Source organism: Pygocentrus nattereri, chromosome 6 (genome assembly GCF_015220715.1).
Source record: "Pygocentrus nattereri isolate fPygNat1 chromosome 6, fPygNat1.pri, whole genome shotgun sequence".
Taxonomy (NCBI): Eukaryota; Metazoa; Chordata; class Actinopteri; order Characiformes; family Serrasalmidae; genus Pygocentrus; species Pygocentrus nattereri.
In genome coordinates this window covers 22,482,741-22,500,288 of record NC_051216.1, presented here as the reverse complement: position 1 = coordinate 22,500,288, position 17,548 = coordinate 22,482,741, and the positions used below count along the sequence as shown (strand labels likewise).

Genomic DNA, 17,548 nt, shown 5'->3' with positions numbered 1-17,548 from the left:
ACACACTTAACTTGATGTAGTAATTAGAGCTTGTGATCATTCTATGAGTTTAAATATAACCTTTTCTCTATACTTATATATCAAGATGCACAACAGTAGACATGTGCCGGTATTCAGTAATTCTGTATACAGCGATATTAAATGTGCACAGTAATGTTCATCATGGACACTCTGAAATACACTTATAGCAATTTATTCAAACAAGTTGCAGTTTCACCAAAGATTTTAAAAAGGTTCAGAGCAGCTCTGCTTTAACTCCTGTTACACTGTCACACTCTGATGTGATATGCTGTGCTCCCTTCTCTGATTAGAGCCTGTTAACAATCATAGCTGCCACAGCACAGCAAAAAGAAGGGGCAGACAGAGAATTTCTCCATGAATAAGGTGAAAACTCACATTCTGCCCAGTTTGAAGAGGGGATAAAATGCTCAGTGTCTCATTAATACATGTTTGTGTGTGCAGTCAGAAACTTCAAGAGTATTAAATACAGGGCATGAAAGCCAACTTAACCTTACATTAGAATTTGCTTTTGTTTAATGAAACAGCTAACAGGCCAATACAATAATATAGAGAGTTCAGTTTTCAGCTAAAATGTTTAGTAAATGATTCGATGTAAAACTGGAACAAGCAAAGTAAAATAGCTTTCCATATAAAGCACTGTTGCATAACGAATGGCACAGCAGGTACATGATTATTCAATATAGAATAGTTTATGCCATTTTCATGTTTCTACAGTACAGGTTCTAGTAGCATGTTCTAAGCTGCATCATGATAACATTTTTGTTTACCGGCACATGCCTACACAGCAACAACACAAACTTTTAAACACATGTTTCTAAAGTAGAGGCTTCCTGACAAGCCAAAGGATTAGAATCTTGTGTCATGCATGGCAGCTGCAGTGTGAACAGATTTTGTATTTCCTTTCTGCAAACAGCACAGTTCATTCACAAATCATTGCAGCAGATCACTTGATTGATCAACAGCAGCCCCTCTCATAGCATACAAGGTTTCATCAACATGGAGAAAAACAAAGAAAATCATAAAAAAAACAAAACAAAAGAAACAGAAACAGCTGAAGTGCAACAGCCGCTATGTGGTTGTCATCATATACCAAGGCAGATTATAAGTAACACAAAACAGCAGTCACTCTGGCCCTAAAAAGCATACTACAGATAATGCATGCAGCCATACACTCCATTCTTAAGAAAAGAAAAAAAAAAAAAAAAAAAAGTAGGAACTACGCAGTGCACATTATGAGGGGTGACTTCCCCTCTGCAGACAATTCTTGACCTTCACTACAATCTTTTTTAGGCCCAAAACAAGAGAAGCATAAGGAGGTCAGTGTGGGGTTGCTGTGCGCCACTCACCTCATTGGAAGAGAAGGTTAGAGTGTGTGCGCGGCCTGACAGGTTGGGCTCTGCCACTAGCCCTGCTAATTCTGAACTGGGACTGCCTGGATTCGAATCATCTAGCACTGACCAGCTCTGGAATAGGTGGGGAAAACAACATATTCACCTGTAACAAGCTACGCTAATTATTTCAGATGCAGAGACAGCAGACACTTATTCACATAGAGAGTTATCTGACACTGTGTGACACAGAAGTTTAAAAACCCAGACTGTCAAAACGTGCTGACCCTGCTGATCTGCCATAAAAAGTTCCACTGCATCACTTATCAAGTTTACCAAGTATAGAAATTGCTAAAGAGTGCTCTACATGTGTGTTTACTACAGCTTGTCTAAAGGCTAACAGTCACACAAAATTCAAATTTCCATTTAGCTAATGCAAAGACAGCAATGGGATTTTTCACAAGTGGGAATATCTAAAATTAAGACACATTTAGGGTTCACCTACTTTCAGTAAAGATAGGTTTCAATAACCTGAGACAACATAGCTGTTACATGCACAACAGGGCCAGCACTGTCCACAGAGGGTGACATTCAGCAAGATCAAATCAGCATGCAGAACTAACAGTGGTCTCAGTTACATGGCAACAAATCGACAACGACTACCACAACTACAACTATCAGCACAAGGGTGGGGGCAGACGGACAAACAAACAAACAAAAACTACTCCGCTACAGCAAACATCACAACACAACATTTCTATGCCTATAAATTTTCTAAACCTACTCATGTTCACTACAGCAATGTAAAGAGCACACATGCAGGTAACCAGATTTCACAGGATATACAAATAAGGTCAGGCATAAACTATATTCTTTTGTACAAGAAGTTGCCCCTAGCAGCATGCACTAATTACATTTAAATATAAATAAATAAATTAAATTAAATAATAAATATATTAGTATGATTTTAAGCTACATTTCTACCAATATTTTGTTAGCTTGATCTAGAAGTAAATTAATCTCCTTTAAGAGTCAGGGGGGAAATATACTGTACCAAATCTAAAGATCGACTGAACAAAGAGGACCAGGAGAGGTTTGTCTGTTTGGAAAAAGGGATGTTAGTCAGCGAAGGCATCAGTGGCATTATGATTATGTCCTCAGCATGGTATAAATGTTCATCACTTCAGATTGCAGATCCAGTTTCAGAGGCTTTAGTTCATGCCTTATGTTTTTCAAAAAAATGTCAGTCCTGCCATCCAAGGCAGCTTCCACAGCCTGTTGAATTAGTCCAGGCTATCTGAACAGATTAAAGCATTTAAAGTGATTCTCTGTGAGCTAAGCCTGGGAATCCTCCTCTGTCTCTCTCGCTCATCTATCTATTTCTTCTCCTCTCAACTGCCCTTTTTCTGTCTCAGTCTCCTCTCCCTCACTGCCCCTTTACTGATCTCTCTCAATGTCTCTGCCCTTCTTCTCCTCTTTCTTATTCCTTCTCAACTCTCATGCCGTTTCCTCCTCGTCTGTCTCACTGATTAATGATGAGTACCATATGGTTAGTGAGGCAGGAATGCAGCACATCTGAGCTCCCAGATCATTCTCAGTTTCAATCTCTGCCTCGGAGGCTTCCTGCCATGTATTTAGGTAGTCAGACCGGTTTTATAAACTAGCAAAAGCTTCTCTTTTTTTGGCAGTAAAACAGGAGTAGTACAACAGGTTTAAAGGAAACACCTGGACAGCAATAAGTGGGATCTATGAGATGATTCTATGCTCTGGCTTAAATTAAGCCAAAAGAAAACAAACAGAACGGGAGATCATCAGAATATATGTAACTAAGCTAACAGTCTTTACTCTTAAAGTCTTCCTCTGGTAATAACAACTTGTGCCCAAAACAAGCACAAGGGAGCATATTAAGAGCTAATTTTGTGCTATATTTTAATAAGTGTGTTTTTAGCCTTGTTCTTTGGCAGAGTCAATACTATAAACCTCAATTCCAAAAAACCTTGGGCAGGATGTGAAATGCAAATAAACCCAGAAAGGAGTGAAGAGTCGACTAGAAGTGTTTAAAAAAAGTACAAGACAAGACATTTGATGTTTTATGACATCAACTTTCTTATTTTTCCCATATACACTCATGTTTAAACTTATGTCTACAACACTTTCCAAAAGAGTTTGAACAGGGTTTTTTTAAGACTTAGAACATTTTACGAAGTAAATAAACAGGTGATACAACTCATTTCTTAGACATAAAAGGAATGTCCAGGAAGGGCTAAATCCTTAATGAGCAAGGAGCAGTAGTGTCCATAACACAGTTAACCTGCATCTGTAATGACATTTTTAGGAACATATGCAGATTCCAAGATAATGTCTTTTTCAGGGACATCCATGCTTATTTCAGTAGGTCGATGCCAAGCCACATTCTGCCCCTGTTAAAAGGCATGGCTGTGGAACAGTGCAGGTGCTATAGTGGCCTGCCTGCCTAAGAAGCAAATACATGTACAGTCTAAGAATATAACGACAAAGGCTCCAAATGGCTGCACAGTTGAAGACTTGTAGAACAGAGGAATTGCCAAAAATCATGATTTCAAAACTAGATCAACTGGTGTCTTAAGTCATCAAACATTTAAGTGTTAATAAAAGCAAAAGTGATGTAACAGCAGTAAACATGATCTTGTTCTGTACAACTTTTTTGGAAGGTGTTGTCAATTTGACAATTTTTAATTTAAAATATAATTTCCTAATCACTGCTTTGTTTTTAATTAACATTTCACATACTGTGCCATTTTTTGGAGCTATGGCTTTAAAGGTTAAATCCAATCCAATTCAGTAGGCGTTTACTATGCACCAGATTTTTGTGCTGACTGCTAAAGTCATTTTAGAATACTGTTACAGTGCTAAGCAATTTTATTTTTACCCCATATCCTTTCCAAAGACTTCAGTTTTATCTCCATAATGACCCCGCCGCAGTAGATTAGCTTCTACAAATCCTTTCATAAGCTACTGAAATGAGCAAAAACATAACAGCCAACACATTTGGTAGAATAACGTAATCTACTAATTTACAGTCCTTCAGAATTAAACAGCTGTAACAACAGTAAGAATGTAAGAGTGATGTAGTTGGAGCTTGTTTCAACATGTACTTGCAAATTGCTAGTGCATTAAACAAGCAATTACACACTAAACTATGGACAAGCAGGGATCACTAGAATTGGGACTGTTCTGTCCCAGACAGAGAAAACTAACTGAAAGGTAACCAGATAATAGCAGACGCACCTTGTTCTTACGGTCCTGCTGTTCACTAGGCTCTGCTGCAACATAGGGCAGACTACTGGAGGAACAGGAGGGATCTCGCTCTCTCTCTTTCTCCTTCTCCTTGTCACCGAACCAAGAGAAAGGCATACATGTGGGGATGGATGCCATGGACTCTGAAGGAGAAATGTTTATTCCTGTCTCTTCAAGCAATTCCGCTGATCCTCTGGACAGAAGAAGGGCAAACTGTGAATAACAACTCCACATGAGAACTGTAGTGTAATGAGTGTTTAGGCTTTTGGATGCAATTTTCAGAGTAAGGACTGAAGGAATTCTGTACCAAGTTTGGATAAATAATTACTGCTCAAAATGTTAGGCATCTGCTTGAACATTTGTATTTGCAAAGAAGCAACAGGAAACAATAAATCTGATACAGTGTCTACCTGCTGTCAAGTGATGCTCTCATGGCTTCTTTGTCATGTTTCTTTCCTTTCCCGCCAGACTTCCTAAGGCCACTGTAAGAAAACAGACTCTAAAGTCAAGAAGAGCTTGTAGCATTCTGCCGATTACATTGGAGTGTGTTAGAAATTTATCCCACCTACCCAAAATCTGGGAATCGTCTTTTGGATTTTCCTGCTCCATCACTTGACTCCTCTAAAATTAAATAAATAAATAAATAAAAAATAAGTAATAATAAATTAGATACAAGCTTACACACACTGTTAGAACTGTTTACTGTCTTTGCCACACCACAGAATCACACTAGAGACAAACACTTGTCTCATGACAAGAAGTGTTTTATTTTAATCAAAACCTTTACTATACACAGCATGTTACCTTTATTGTCTTTATATTTTCCTTTAGACTCTCTCTTCTTGACATTTCTGAGAAATCCAGAGGGGGAGGAGTCTTTGGGTGGTGAGAAGGTGGAGCTCTCTGTACTGTCTGCACTAGCTCTATGAGAAGAGGTTCGCTCCATTATATTTTTGGAGCTGCTAGGCTCTTCCCTCTGCCCATTAGCTGGGTGAGATACGGCGACTGGTAGAGACAAGCTTTCTTGGATAGACTTCCTACGGCGACACGGAACCTCAGGACTTTGAGACTCTTCAACCTAGAGAGAGAAATAGAAATAGAGAAAGAAATGGAGAGAGAGAAAGAGAGAAAGAGAGCGAAAAAAAGATAAGAAAAAAAAAAGACAGAGATTCTAAGAACACTTTTAGGAACATAAGATTCTTTTCTTCAGCAGTTTGGATTGTATTTATTCCAGACCTGAGGAGGATCCGATGGGGAGCTGAAGGCCTCTCTCAGTTTGTTACGTGAAGGGGGCCTCTTGGCCTTTTGGGCTAGCTGGCCTTTGGCTCGATGTGCGCTGGTGTCTAAACGCTCAGTCTCAGGGACATCACTCCAGTCAGCTTCTGACAATGAGATAATATTTTGAATCATAGTTCTCTTCACATGTCTTTTTTTTAAATAATATTTGAACATTAAAATTCAAATGACTTACAATAATGTCTTTTAAGGCTGTTTACTATGGCAAGACAGCTGGTAACCTACATGGTGTTGTCTAAAGTTTGTTTTTGGCTCTAAAACTATTGTATGTATGGCTCGTATCACATAATTTAGTGGAGAAGTAAACAAAAATCTCAAATGAAGAGCTTTAAACAAAGACAAACAATGGCATCAACAACATCAGCAGTATGTTTATGATAACTACACTACCATTAAAAAGGTGACCTGACAGGCTCAATGCATGGCTTTGGATTAGTGGGATCTCCATGATCCTAGGTTAAGCATATTTGCAGACGGTAGCTGCAGGGTTCCTGTAAGACTCCTCAGATTACACAACATACTTGAACAGATCCATACCAGCTCTACATCAAAACAGATAATACAAAAAGGCCACTGTATACCAAATGTTTTAATACTACACTTGCTTTTCTGTTGCTCTGTGAGAAAGTATTTTAAACTGGCATATACATTTCAAATCCAGGAACTTAGCCTGCAACCTGCACATAACGGCTTAAAATTTTTGGACTACATCCTGATCCACTACTAACGAATCATAAACGGTAATACTGATCCAGTTTCACAAAAAAACAGGAACTGGAATGGCAAACAGCAGCTAAATTACCTGGTAGAAGGGAGTCTGTAGATTTATTGTCGGAAGCTCCAGGTCCCTCATTACTGCTCTCTGCTGTAAAGTCCTGAGACTTGGTCTGGGTCTCTAATGCTGCTACCTACAAACAGGAGACAGATATATTTCTTCCAATAGTGATTAGTAAGATCTCAATAGCAGCCAACTAACATACTGGCCAAGCTCTAACAGACGTAGAATGTCACGAGAAGAAGTGGGGTGAGGCAGGGCTTTCCCTGGGACTCCCTGGGGAATTTGTTTGTTCTTACTCTCTGCTGTAGATCTTCAAGCTGAGTGTTGTACCAGCTCTCCCTTTCCTCCAACGTCTTCTTTAGATCTTCCTCCCTTTTTGAAAAGTCAATCTCTCTGTAGCATTGAGCAATTAAATGTCAGAGTAGTCCACACAATATTTCCATCCATATACACTGCAACAATATAAAACATACAATGTACATTAACACAGCCTGTACTCACTTCTGCTGGTAGTCCTTCAGGAGTTTCTTGGCTTTGCTGTATTTCTTATCTAGAGCCTCATATTGGTTCTGAGTGTCAGTTAGCTGCTCATTGATAGCTTTGCAGAGTGCCTGAGCATCCAGCCAGTTCTTCTCCATGTATGTGATTCTTTCAGCATTCTCCTCTATACTCCTCTCTAGCTGCACCTCCCGTGTCTCCCATGCTGTCCTCTCTTTACCAGAGTCCCTCAACTAAGAAGAAATCATTCAAATATTGTTGTAAACTGTTTGCAGAAGCATGTAATGTACTGTACAAAACTGCAATTACATGTTCCAGAATTCTCATTAGAGCTTAAAATATTTCTCCAAACTCCCATGTCAGGTTCAGACAAGTGTGTCAGGCTCAGATTAGGTAAAAATTTCATGTTTAGATTTTTATCGCTTGCTCAAAATTTTTCATTAAACAATTTTTAGTCAGGTATGCTCAAGTCATTTACTCATGTTGTAACAGAAATTAGCACCATGGCTGACAAAACCCACAATTGTCAGAAAATGTATAGATCAGTCAACCTGTAGCGCAATAGTGTAACACAAAAAAAACTAAACAAAAAAAAGCACACAGTCATCATCCCATCCACTGCTAAATTATCAAGGTTGGTTATTAAACACATTCTGCTGCTCTCTCTCCTCCTGTCAATGTCCTCCTCATCTGATGTCATGTTTATTTTAACTTTGAGGTACACCCCCCCCCCCCCTTTCGTCCTGCCATGAAGTATGCCATGCAAGCTCAAGTTAACTCAATTCACAATTTCCACATCCACCCCAGCCAGTTTATCCTTACCATTTCTTTTTCAGAAGGCTAGAAGCTGCTGCCTCTTGCTATTAGACTGCACATACTAGATACTGAACATGCACAATTAAACTCACAGGTGTTTCCTGTTTGTTGCATAGTTTAGAGTGACAAATAGTATCAGTGTACTTTGATGTCAAAATGAGTATCTGCCATGAAAAACGTGTAAACGTTGGCAGGTCTGGATGTGCAAGAAAAAACTAAGCTATATTTATGCAGCTATATTTAACTAGGTTTGTTTTTTTTTCCAGATCACTGTCATGGTCACTACATGGAAATTTAACTGGTGCCACTATTTGATATTTATATGTGCCACTATAAGACCAGATTTTATTCCGCACATTGAAGTCAGTTTCACAGGCTTTATCTGAATTCAGAACAAAATTTTTTAACTCTAAGCAAAGTGAAATATGTATCAAGATTTCTGAACTAAGCCCCATGTCAAGAGGAATTTAAATCAAGTCCTGGAGGGCCAGCATACAGCATAGGCTGATCAAATACACCTGATTTAATTAATCTGTTAATAGATAGGTTTAGTGTTTGAGTATGGGAATTATCAACACTGGCCCTAAACTAAAATCCAAGTTTAACACCTCTGCCCTAAGCATTCCACAATGTGCAGAACTCTGAACAGAGAGAATGCTTGCATTTTTTGTTGAAATCACAGACGAAACAGAAGTCAAACATATATTACCTTCTCTTTGAGCCGGTCTAATTCAGAGACAGCTAAGCTGTGTTTTATCTGGAGCTGGGAAATAAAGAAAATTTAGTGATCAGGAATAAAACAAATATGTCTATATACCTAAACCTCATGCATTATTTAATATGAATATACAGACAAGGCTGTCTTAATGTAGCTTACTGTGGAGATATTACTGTAATCTTACTCTGAACAAGATCAGTGTTATTAAATATATTAAGTAATCAATGAATGGCTGCTACAGCTCTCTAATACCTCTTTAAATTTAAAGCTGAGCTGTGCGGCATCCATATTTGATGGCAGGAACATTCCCTCGTTCTCGGGTAAATCATACACCTCCTTCACCCTCCCACCGAAACTTGAGCTCACAATCCCCTCTTCCTCTCCTTCTTCCTCTTCGTAGTGCTCGTCCTGAAACAAGCACAGTCATGACTTCACTGAGTAAATCACAGTGTGTAATCTCAGACAATGACAACGGAAAGCACATGACAGGAAATGCATCATTCCCAATGGTAAACATTGAGTATTTCAAAGATCTCCATGCTCAATCAGCAACTTATCTACTATTCACTGTTACAAGTTTACATACTTTTTGCATCCATCAGGATACATACTTTCTCAAAGTACTAAAAATATCAAAACATTTTTCCTTGTCTTCACTAGACTTACATAATACCTGTAAGGCTTCACTAATGGTAAGAGGCCTAAAAATGAGGAACTAACTTTTATCTGAGTACTGAGCTATAGTGTAATCACCTGGACTCAAGGAAAAAGAACAGAATGCATTACTGCCCTTGTGCTTTGCATAATTCACATGACCACAGTGGGAACAGCTATCTATGTCAGTATATCTGTATTAACAGAAGCTCTGTTCACCTAAACCAGTCATTCCTCATTCAAATGTATCACAGTATGCAAAAAATCCTCTCTTCTTTGGAATGTATCTATTTAACAATAATCAGAATAAGACCTTCTTGAGTACAGTACAGTAAATCAACCCTACACAATAAACTAAACATTTTTAAATCCTAAAACAGGCAGCAGCCACTGCCGTGTCTGTGAGAATACTTTGCGTCCTCTGTCAAAAGCAGCTGAGGAACTTCCTAACCCAGTCTATGTCTTGGTACTGCTCTAAGCTCCATACAAGCCAGCTCGAGGCTTATTCAGATGGTGTTTGTATGGAGCTGTGCCCTGCTGACTCACCTCTTCTGTGGACTGTTCATACGGATCCTCTAGCCTCTGCTGCTGCCTCTCCTGCTCCAAAGTCTCACTGATTAGCCGCGCCACCTCACTCTGCGACCCTGGCTTCTCCCGCCCTATCAGGAAGCTGCACAGAGTACAACTGATAGGTTAGTAGGGAGGTAGTGGGTGTGGTTGACCTTGGTTTATCAGTATGAAACCCTGTAGGTTACTTACTCCTAAAAGGTGTCTAGTGACCCTCATAGTAATGGTACAGTGTCTGAATGAATGTATATGTGCTAGTATAAGTCTATGATGCCATGTCATAATCTGGAAGGTGACTAAACTGAAATCTGATATAATGGACCAAGTAAGGCTTTTCTGTATTTATAATGACCCTGTACTGTGCATTTGCGTCCTTCATTTGCCTGTGGTCAAACATTTACATGCCAAGCAGAGCACTATGGACTACTGAGCCAACGTGAGACTGGATGAAGAGCACAGTGATTCCACTAATGTAAACTATAATCACATGAGGTAACCAGCATTAAAAGCAACTCTACTAGACTTATTTGTCCTTCATCTAGGAACTGTCACTGTGTCACACATGACATTCCACATGTCTACAGTTAGAATGTATGGAGCTCATACCTTCTAGTGGAGGCACAAAAAGATCAAGACTCACTGGACAGTTCCCTTTGTGTTCTTGAGGACTGTAGCAGCAAAGAGCTGGGTCACTCCCACCAGACTGATGCCATCTACTTCTACTATCTGGTCATTGACTTGTATCCTGGAGAAAAGATAAACATAACATAATAATCATTAAACACTTCTACTCAAGTAAAACATCTTTTGTGGCAATGTGCACATGAACAAATACTGTACTACAAAGATCTAGAGTACCACACACTACAATATTTATAAAAGCATTCTTAGAATTAGTTTGTGTTATTATGTATGAAGATTAGAAACTTTGGTAAATATTGTATTATTATATTACTTAATTACAATATTACCTTACTATTTGCACTAGCACACATTAGTTTTGTGATTTTTACCCAACCTAAAGCACACATTACTTTTTGATGCAGTATGTAGTAATCACTTGAATCTTTCAGGTCCTAGCCCTTGACATGAAGTCATAGAGGTGGCTCATTCTTCTCTACAGCTCAAAAAAATCATTTTGAGATCCTGATAACTGGCTGTTAAAGCTGAATTTCCAGTCAAACAGAATCCTCTGTTATTTTCCAGTTGGGGCTCTGGGACTTACAAATATCTCAGTATATCCATCCATCCATCCATTTTCTAAGCCGCTTCTCCGTCATAATATGGCATTAAATGTGTAAGAGACCTGGAGCTACCAATCTAGGATTGATCTGATGAGATGATCTAGATGTATTCATTAACTTATGAACTACTCCTAAAATAAAGACTAAACTCTAGAGCACCAGAGTGTCCTGTTCATCTTACCTGCCATCTCTCTCTGCTGCTCCCCCCTCTGTAATGGTCTTCACAAAGATGCCGAGTTTCTCCAGGCCCTGGTCAGCCCCCACTCCCATCCCTATTATACTGATGCCCAGCCCATTGTCACCTGCAGCAGATGTGAAAGAACACCTCAGTCCCAGCATTTCGCCAAAACTAAAGTTATTCTGAGGCTGAAGACAGAGTCACAGAGTGTTGTTCTAGCTCAAGGTGATGTCTGCAAGGTACAGCCCTGGAGTATTTTAATATACAAGAAAGCTGTCAAAGTGACCTACCTTTCTCCATCTCCACTGGAAAGACATCCATCTTTTCCACACGCTTTTCCAGCTCATACTCTGCAGATGCTGCCACAGGGTCCACCTCGTCATTGCGCCGGTCATAGTCCTCATTTGAGTATGTGCTGAACACCTGGACAAGACACAGTAAAGTGAGACCCACTGTCTATTTAGAGGAAACTCCTACCACCAAATCCATTTTTTAAACCAACATTCGATGACCTATCATTTCCTGCTTATTTTTTATGACAAACTATAATTATTCTTTCATTTAAGTCAGGCCACACTTGAAGGGGTGAATGTATAAAGGACAACGAAGCTTACAGAGATTCTGTAAGTCTTACTATATTTCACCTTGGTCTGTGTGTCTCCAAGATCTTTTTAGTACATTTCAGAGGACATTTTGTGGTGAAATGTTGTCAGTAACTATGCTGTTATTTTTGGATTGGTTCACATCATGATTAGTCATGGTCTCAAATCTCACAGTACTTAGAAGATAGTGAAATAAGGAGAAAAACAGTTTGACAAATTGATCCAGTAATAAAACTCAGAAAGTTTACAAGCCCAAATCTTTAAAAACACTGACTTTCTCTTCAGACTACAAAGCCAAGGAAAAAGTCTTTGCCAGTACTACTCCACTGCCTATTGTCTGGTTTGCACGGTCACTCTGCCTCTTACTAATAAGATCTGTTCTCCAAGTGCTCTCCAGCTATTGAGTAATGTGCACTTCAATAGATTAAACCCATCCTAACTATGAATTACAAAAGAGCACAAGAGCAAGAAAGTGCGAGTGAAAGAAAAAAAAAAAAAAAAAGTGTAAAAGAAGAAATACAAACTTTACTTCCAAAAATGCTGGAACTGTATGTGAAAGATTTGTAAATCCAAATGTACCTATTAGGGGTGCGGGAAAAAATAAATTCTTGATGCATCGTGATGCGGACGTAAACGATTCTGAATCGATTCACAAATGTCAAAAATCAATTTTCGAAATATTTAATTTATAAAGTAATGTTGATGGAATGCATAAGGAAGTTTGGAAGTGCAGCGCCTGGACACTCTGAGGCACACATAAAAAAAAAAAAAAAAAAAAAACACCATTGGATGAGCGAGAAATCCGACTGGCTCCCTCTGCATTAAAAGCCAGGTTAGATCATGAGTCGACAGCCCATCTTAAGAGGAGCCATTTTGTCCTTTCAACAAAATAAATAAATAAATAAATAAATAAAATAAAATCTAACCACCTTGGGAGCCACAACATTTAATGTCCAGTATGCTTCAGTATGTGCGAATGTCCTTGTCTAAATTAGGTTAAAATTATGAATGAAAACGCGGGACTTAGTTTGCTCTGCTTTAAGCTTTAGCTATAGCCGCTTTCCTCCCATCTCCGCCAGAAAACTTTTCCACAAAAGTAGATCAGTTTCTTTTAAAATGTCTCAATAGTTGATTGTTTGAGGCTGAAGTTGCTTCTTATTCTCCAAATTCTTGTTCGAATTTTCAAAAAAAATTCAAAAGAGAAGCTTCATCTTCACAACATTTGTGTTTGACAGTCTCTCATTGCAGATTTAACCTGCCAGTAAACCAACGTCTAATGTGCTCCAAGCGAGCGCAGTGAATGAAGGCCTTCCGGTTCACTAGCCACATCACTTCCATTTAATTTATTAATAAAATATATTGGAAGTAAAAGTACCAAGTCCTGCTTTAAAAGTACCAAGTCCTGACACAGTGAGAAAATACAAATCCTGTATAGGGGGGGTGTGCATAATTGTTTTATAATCGCATCGCAGTCCTCTGAATCATAATCGAAACATGAGGTTCTTAGAGATTCCCACCCCTAGTATGTATATTTAAATGTCTGTTTACTTATAACACGCTCCAAAAATAGTTGAGAGAAAGACAATTTAAGACGACGAACACTGAAATGTTCAAACATCTTAACAAGGTAATGCAGTGCTGTTTGGGAATAAAAGGAGCAGAAAGAAGAGGCCTCATCCTTTATGAGCAAGGATAGATCGAGGCTTGCCACTTCCCTTTTTTCCCCCCCACTACATTTACATTTGCGGCATTTAGCCGACACTCTTTTCCAGACTTACAAAAATGCTTTGTTGTCTAATCAGATAATGCATCCTAGCTAGTACAAATATGTTAGAGTACACACTATCCCTGAGCTCAGACACTGCTAGATAATTGATGCATAGATAAAAAAGTAAACAGAATTACACAGAGAAAAAGTGCAGTACAATACATTTCAATAAGTACTTAAATTAGTGCTCACTTAAGTGCTGTTAAAAAAAGATGCATCCTTCAGTCTGTGTTTGAAGACCACGAGAGAGTCTGCTGCTCAGACAGCCAGTGAAAGTTCGTTCCATCATCCACATGCCAGGAAAGAAGAGTTTTGATGCTTGTCTTCCAAGCATCTTTATGGATGGCAGGTCAAGCCAAGCTGTACTTGAAAACTGAAGGGCTCAAGGTACAATTTGACTTTTGACCAGTGTCATAAGGTAGGGAGGGTCTGGTCATTTTTGTGTTAGTAGGCAAACATCAGGGCTTTAAATCTGATGCAGACAGCTACAGGATGTCAGTAATTGGAACACTGCAGTGGAGTGAAATGACTGCTTAAAGAAGACTAAAGACCAGCCAAAAGAGAAACGCAGTTGTCAAACCTTGAGATGACAACAGACTGAACTAGCACCTGGGTGGCCTCTCCACAGAGAAAGGATAGAATCCTCTGGATGTTGCATAGGGGAAAACCTGCATGAGCAAGTCTGGTTCGCTATATGAGCTGAGAACAATAACTGGTCATCCAGAATCACAACGAGACTTCTTGCATATTCAGAAAGAACGACCAAGGAGTTCTCAAATTAGATGGCAAAATCATGGTGAAGACCAGTAGTTCCAGAGATAAATAGCAGCTCTTGTTAGGACTGACACTAGTTAAAAATGCATCAACAAATAATCCAAGAGTTTAAGAACAGTGTTCCCTCAATGAGCTAAAAGACTGCAAGGTATTTCACCCTGTAGGGTGCGGTAATATCAAAAGATTCAATGACTACGGATAAATCTCTGCACTTAAAGGGTAAGACCAAAAACCGCAAGCCTTCCATCTTTGATCCTTCAAATGGCACAGCATATTTCTAAGACAAAGATCCCAACATGGGTTTGGGAGTATTTAGATAAAACCCTTGTCAATGTCTAGAAACACTAGAAGTGCACCTGAAATAGACTGATGTAATATGTATTGTGCTCTATGAGTCGACTTTTTAGATTGCTTATTGAAACAATGAACATTGTATACTCTGGGTCAAAAAACAAAGACCTATAGACTGTTACCAGCATAAAGTTAAAAGACTAGGGTACATCCTGGTATAGAGGTGTATAAAAATGATAATCACCTGAGTAACTTGCACATCTCTAAAGATGCTGAAAGATACGTACAAATTTTGGATGATGTCTTTTTCAGAGACGACCGATCTTATTTCAACATGCCAACACACCAAGCCACATTACATGTTCTGTATGTGTTATAAAAGCATTATCATAGAGTGTGGGTGCTAAACTGGCCTGTCTGCTGTCCAAATTTGCTTCCTATTACAAAAACAAGAAGACTACATATTTGTAAGAGAAAAAAATAAATAAATAAATTTTTAGAATTAATACAAGTCAAACAGAATATACTGATCATTGCTTTCTGTTTTTACTGGCATTTCACATATCATCCCAACCCTTCCAGAACAGAGGTTTGTATATTTAAAAAAAGAGCTTGAGATTAGTTGATTCATTTAGAATTTTTCAAAGGAATGATGTCATTCAGTAAACATTTCCACTCAGTCAGAGGGAGAGTTTCTTGAGCATGTTGAGGCTTGAGCTTGAGCATATGCACACACATCATTCTGTGGGTGTTTAACTGCTGATCTGAAACCAGTTAAATGCATGTGTGGTAATAATGTTCATGATTACTACAGAGGTTAGGGAAACTGGTTCTAGACCTGCATACAGGAACACCTTTTCCCTCTAATCCTACTGCAGTGCAGAACCAAAGCTACATGCAGACAATAGTGCAGCAGGAACCTCACACACAGCTTTGTCTGTCTCCATACAAGACTCGCTTGGCTGCTGATCCAAGACCAGTGTATTATCCAAAATCAGGCCATGCAGAACGGTTTGCTTGCTAAAAGATGAGTCTACAGTACTGAAGGCTATGATTTTAGCAATGGAATTGGTCCTAGATCAGCACCCATTTACAAGACTAACCTCCAACCACTGTAATTCATGTAAAGAGCAGAACTAATCCACTGGGTAAGAGAGAGAGACAGTAGGCCTTTACATTTCTGTGGTGGAGAGAGGAAGCCATTCAAATATGAGGTCCTTTTAGTGCTGCTTCAGTCAGCCTATCCTCTTCCTCAGACTGAAAAAAAGCAGTTCAGTTTCCTGACCTTAAGAGGAAAAAAAATCTCTATTTACTATAAACTTCAATGTCCCTCCTCACCTACACCCCCCCCCCCCCCCCCCCCCCCCACAGCTACAACACAGAAAATCATAAGATATGCCACGCATCTTCAACACAGGATATTTAACTCTGAGGCTTTCCTTTTTGTTTAATAGATAAATTCCCAGTACACAAACTTAACTTACAGTCTGCAATGGCATTAAAAAAAAAAAAGTGAGAAAAAACACACACTGAAAAGTCATTGAGTGAAACAGAGAGCGTCAGAGAAATGAAGGAGCAATGGAAAAAGACTTAGATTATGGGAATCTTGTTAATTAACTGTAGAAAATATAACAGCAGAGCATATGAGCATTTGATGACTCCCAGGCCTTGGCTGAACTCTTAGTACCACAGTGGTTATGCTTGGCCTGTCTCCTCTCCTCTCCACTCCCCCTTGTTTCTTCCCTTTCTTTATTCCCATCCGACTTTCCTGTTGCCATTGACTACTTCAGTAAATTGGAACAATGTTCTTTTTCTTTTCTGTAACCTAATCGTTGAGACCCAGACTTCACAGACAGAAATGTGTCTCTTTGTAGGGGGGGGGGCTGAGCGAGCGAGAGAGCGAGAGAGAGAGAGCGAGCGCGAGAGCAGTTATCTCCAGCTCCAGTTACCTTCCAGCGGAACTCTCACACACCTTTCTCCGACTCCCCCAGGCCCCCTCTCACTAGTGCAGGTACAGTGAATGACCTCACTCACTGAATATACAAACATCTTCTCAGACACAGACTTTAACTTTGCCCCTATTGTAATCATATAAGAACCCTTCACTAATTGACCCATAAAGCAACAGCAGAATGAAAAGTCCACAACAAATAGTATTCAAATGCTGTAAAAAGGACAAGACAAAATTATAACCCTTTAGACTTTTTAAGGATTCTCAATGTGTGTCACAATATTTAGTCCAAGGTTTGCAAATATGTTGGAAATTAATGTATGAGCAAAACAGCTGTGCAGTTTGTTACTTTGCAGTTTATGCAGCTACTATTCAGTTGCTTAGAGGCTCTCTATAATTTATTTCATGGACCATTCTCAAAATACTGACAATACTAATTATGTACCAAAATTAAAATTCTTGGACAAACCGAAGTCAGAATTCTGGGCATACCAAGCCAAAAAGCAGAAAAAGGTGGTAACAGTTTACATAAAAATGTTAAGAAGTTATTACAATGTACAGGCTATCCTACAAAATCCAACATCCACAATAACAGAGTGGCTGCTCATCTAAGGCAGTGACTTTCTTTCTTTTTTAATTAAACCTTTGATTGTACTTTGTACTTTCATGGTTCATGGCTACAGGTCATGTTGGTGTGCTAACGAGGTCTTTCCAATTTCCTTCTGTTTTGCTGTATTCTGCATATATATATATATATATATATATATATATATATTTTTTTTTTTTTC

At 38.9% G+C, this 17,548-nt stretch overlaps 1 protein-coding gene across 7 annotated transcripts in view; it reads right to left on the bottom strand.

Moving 5' to 3' along the window:
- ppp1r9ala (protein phosphatase 1 regulatory subunit 9A-like A) overlaps window positions 1-17,548 on the bottom strand; it is a 35,082-nt gene that overhangs the window by 4,092 nt on the left and 13,442 nt on the right. For 4 of the 7 annotated variants that reach the window (XM_037539271.1, XM_017692374.2, XM_017692375.2 and 1 more), the window contains 16 exons: window positions 11,665-11,797; window positions 11,378-11,498; window positions 10,593-10,697; window positions 9,932-10,055; window positions 8,984-9,139; window positions 8,723-8,776; window positions 7,201-7,430; window positions 6,996-7,092; window positions 6,724-6,829; window positions 5,862-6,007; window positions 5,430-5,703; window positions 5,195-5,246; window positions 5,036-5,107; window positions 4,617-4,818; window positions 2,404-2,448; window positions 1,368-1,484 (listed from right to left, as the gene is read on the bottom strand). In XM_037539271.1, coding sequence (XP_037395168.1) covers window positions 1,368-1,484; window positions 2,404-2,448; window positions 4,617-4,818; window positions 5,036-5,107; window positions 5,195-5,246; window positions 5,430-5,703; window positions 5,862-6,007; window positions 6,724-6,829; window positions 6,996-7,092; window positions 7,201-7,430; window positions 8,723-8,776; window positions 8,984-9,139; window positions 9,932-10,055; window positions 10,593-10,697; window positions 11,378-11,498; window positions 11,665-11,797 — 2,034 coding nt within the window. The remainder of the gene's footprint in view (window positions 1-1,367; window positions 1,485-2,403; window positions 2,449-4,616; window positions 4,819-5,035; window positions 5,108-5,194; window positions 5,247-5,429; window positions 5,704-5,861; window positions 6,008-6,723; window positions 6,830-6,995; window positions 7,093-7,200; window positions 7,431-8,722; window positions 8,777-8,983; window positions 9,140-9,931; window positions 10,056-10,592; window positions 10,698-11,377; window positions 11,499-11,664; window positions 11,798-17,548) is intronic. The other 3 variants (XM_017692376.2, XM_037539273.1, XM_037539274.1) reach the window with 3 other exon arrangements.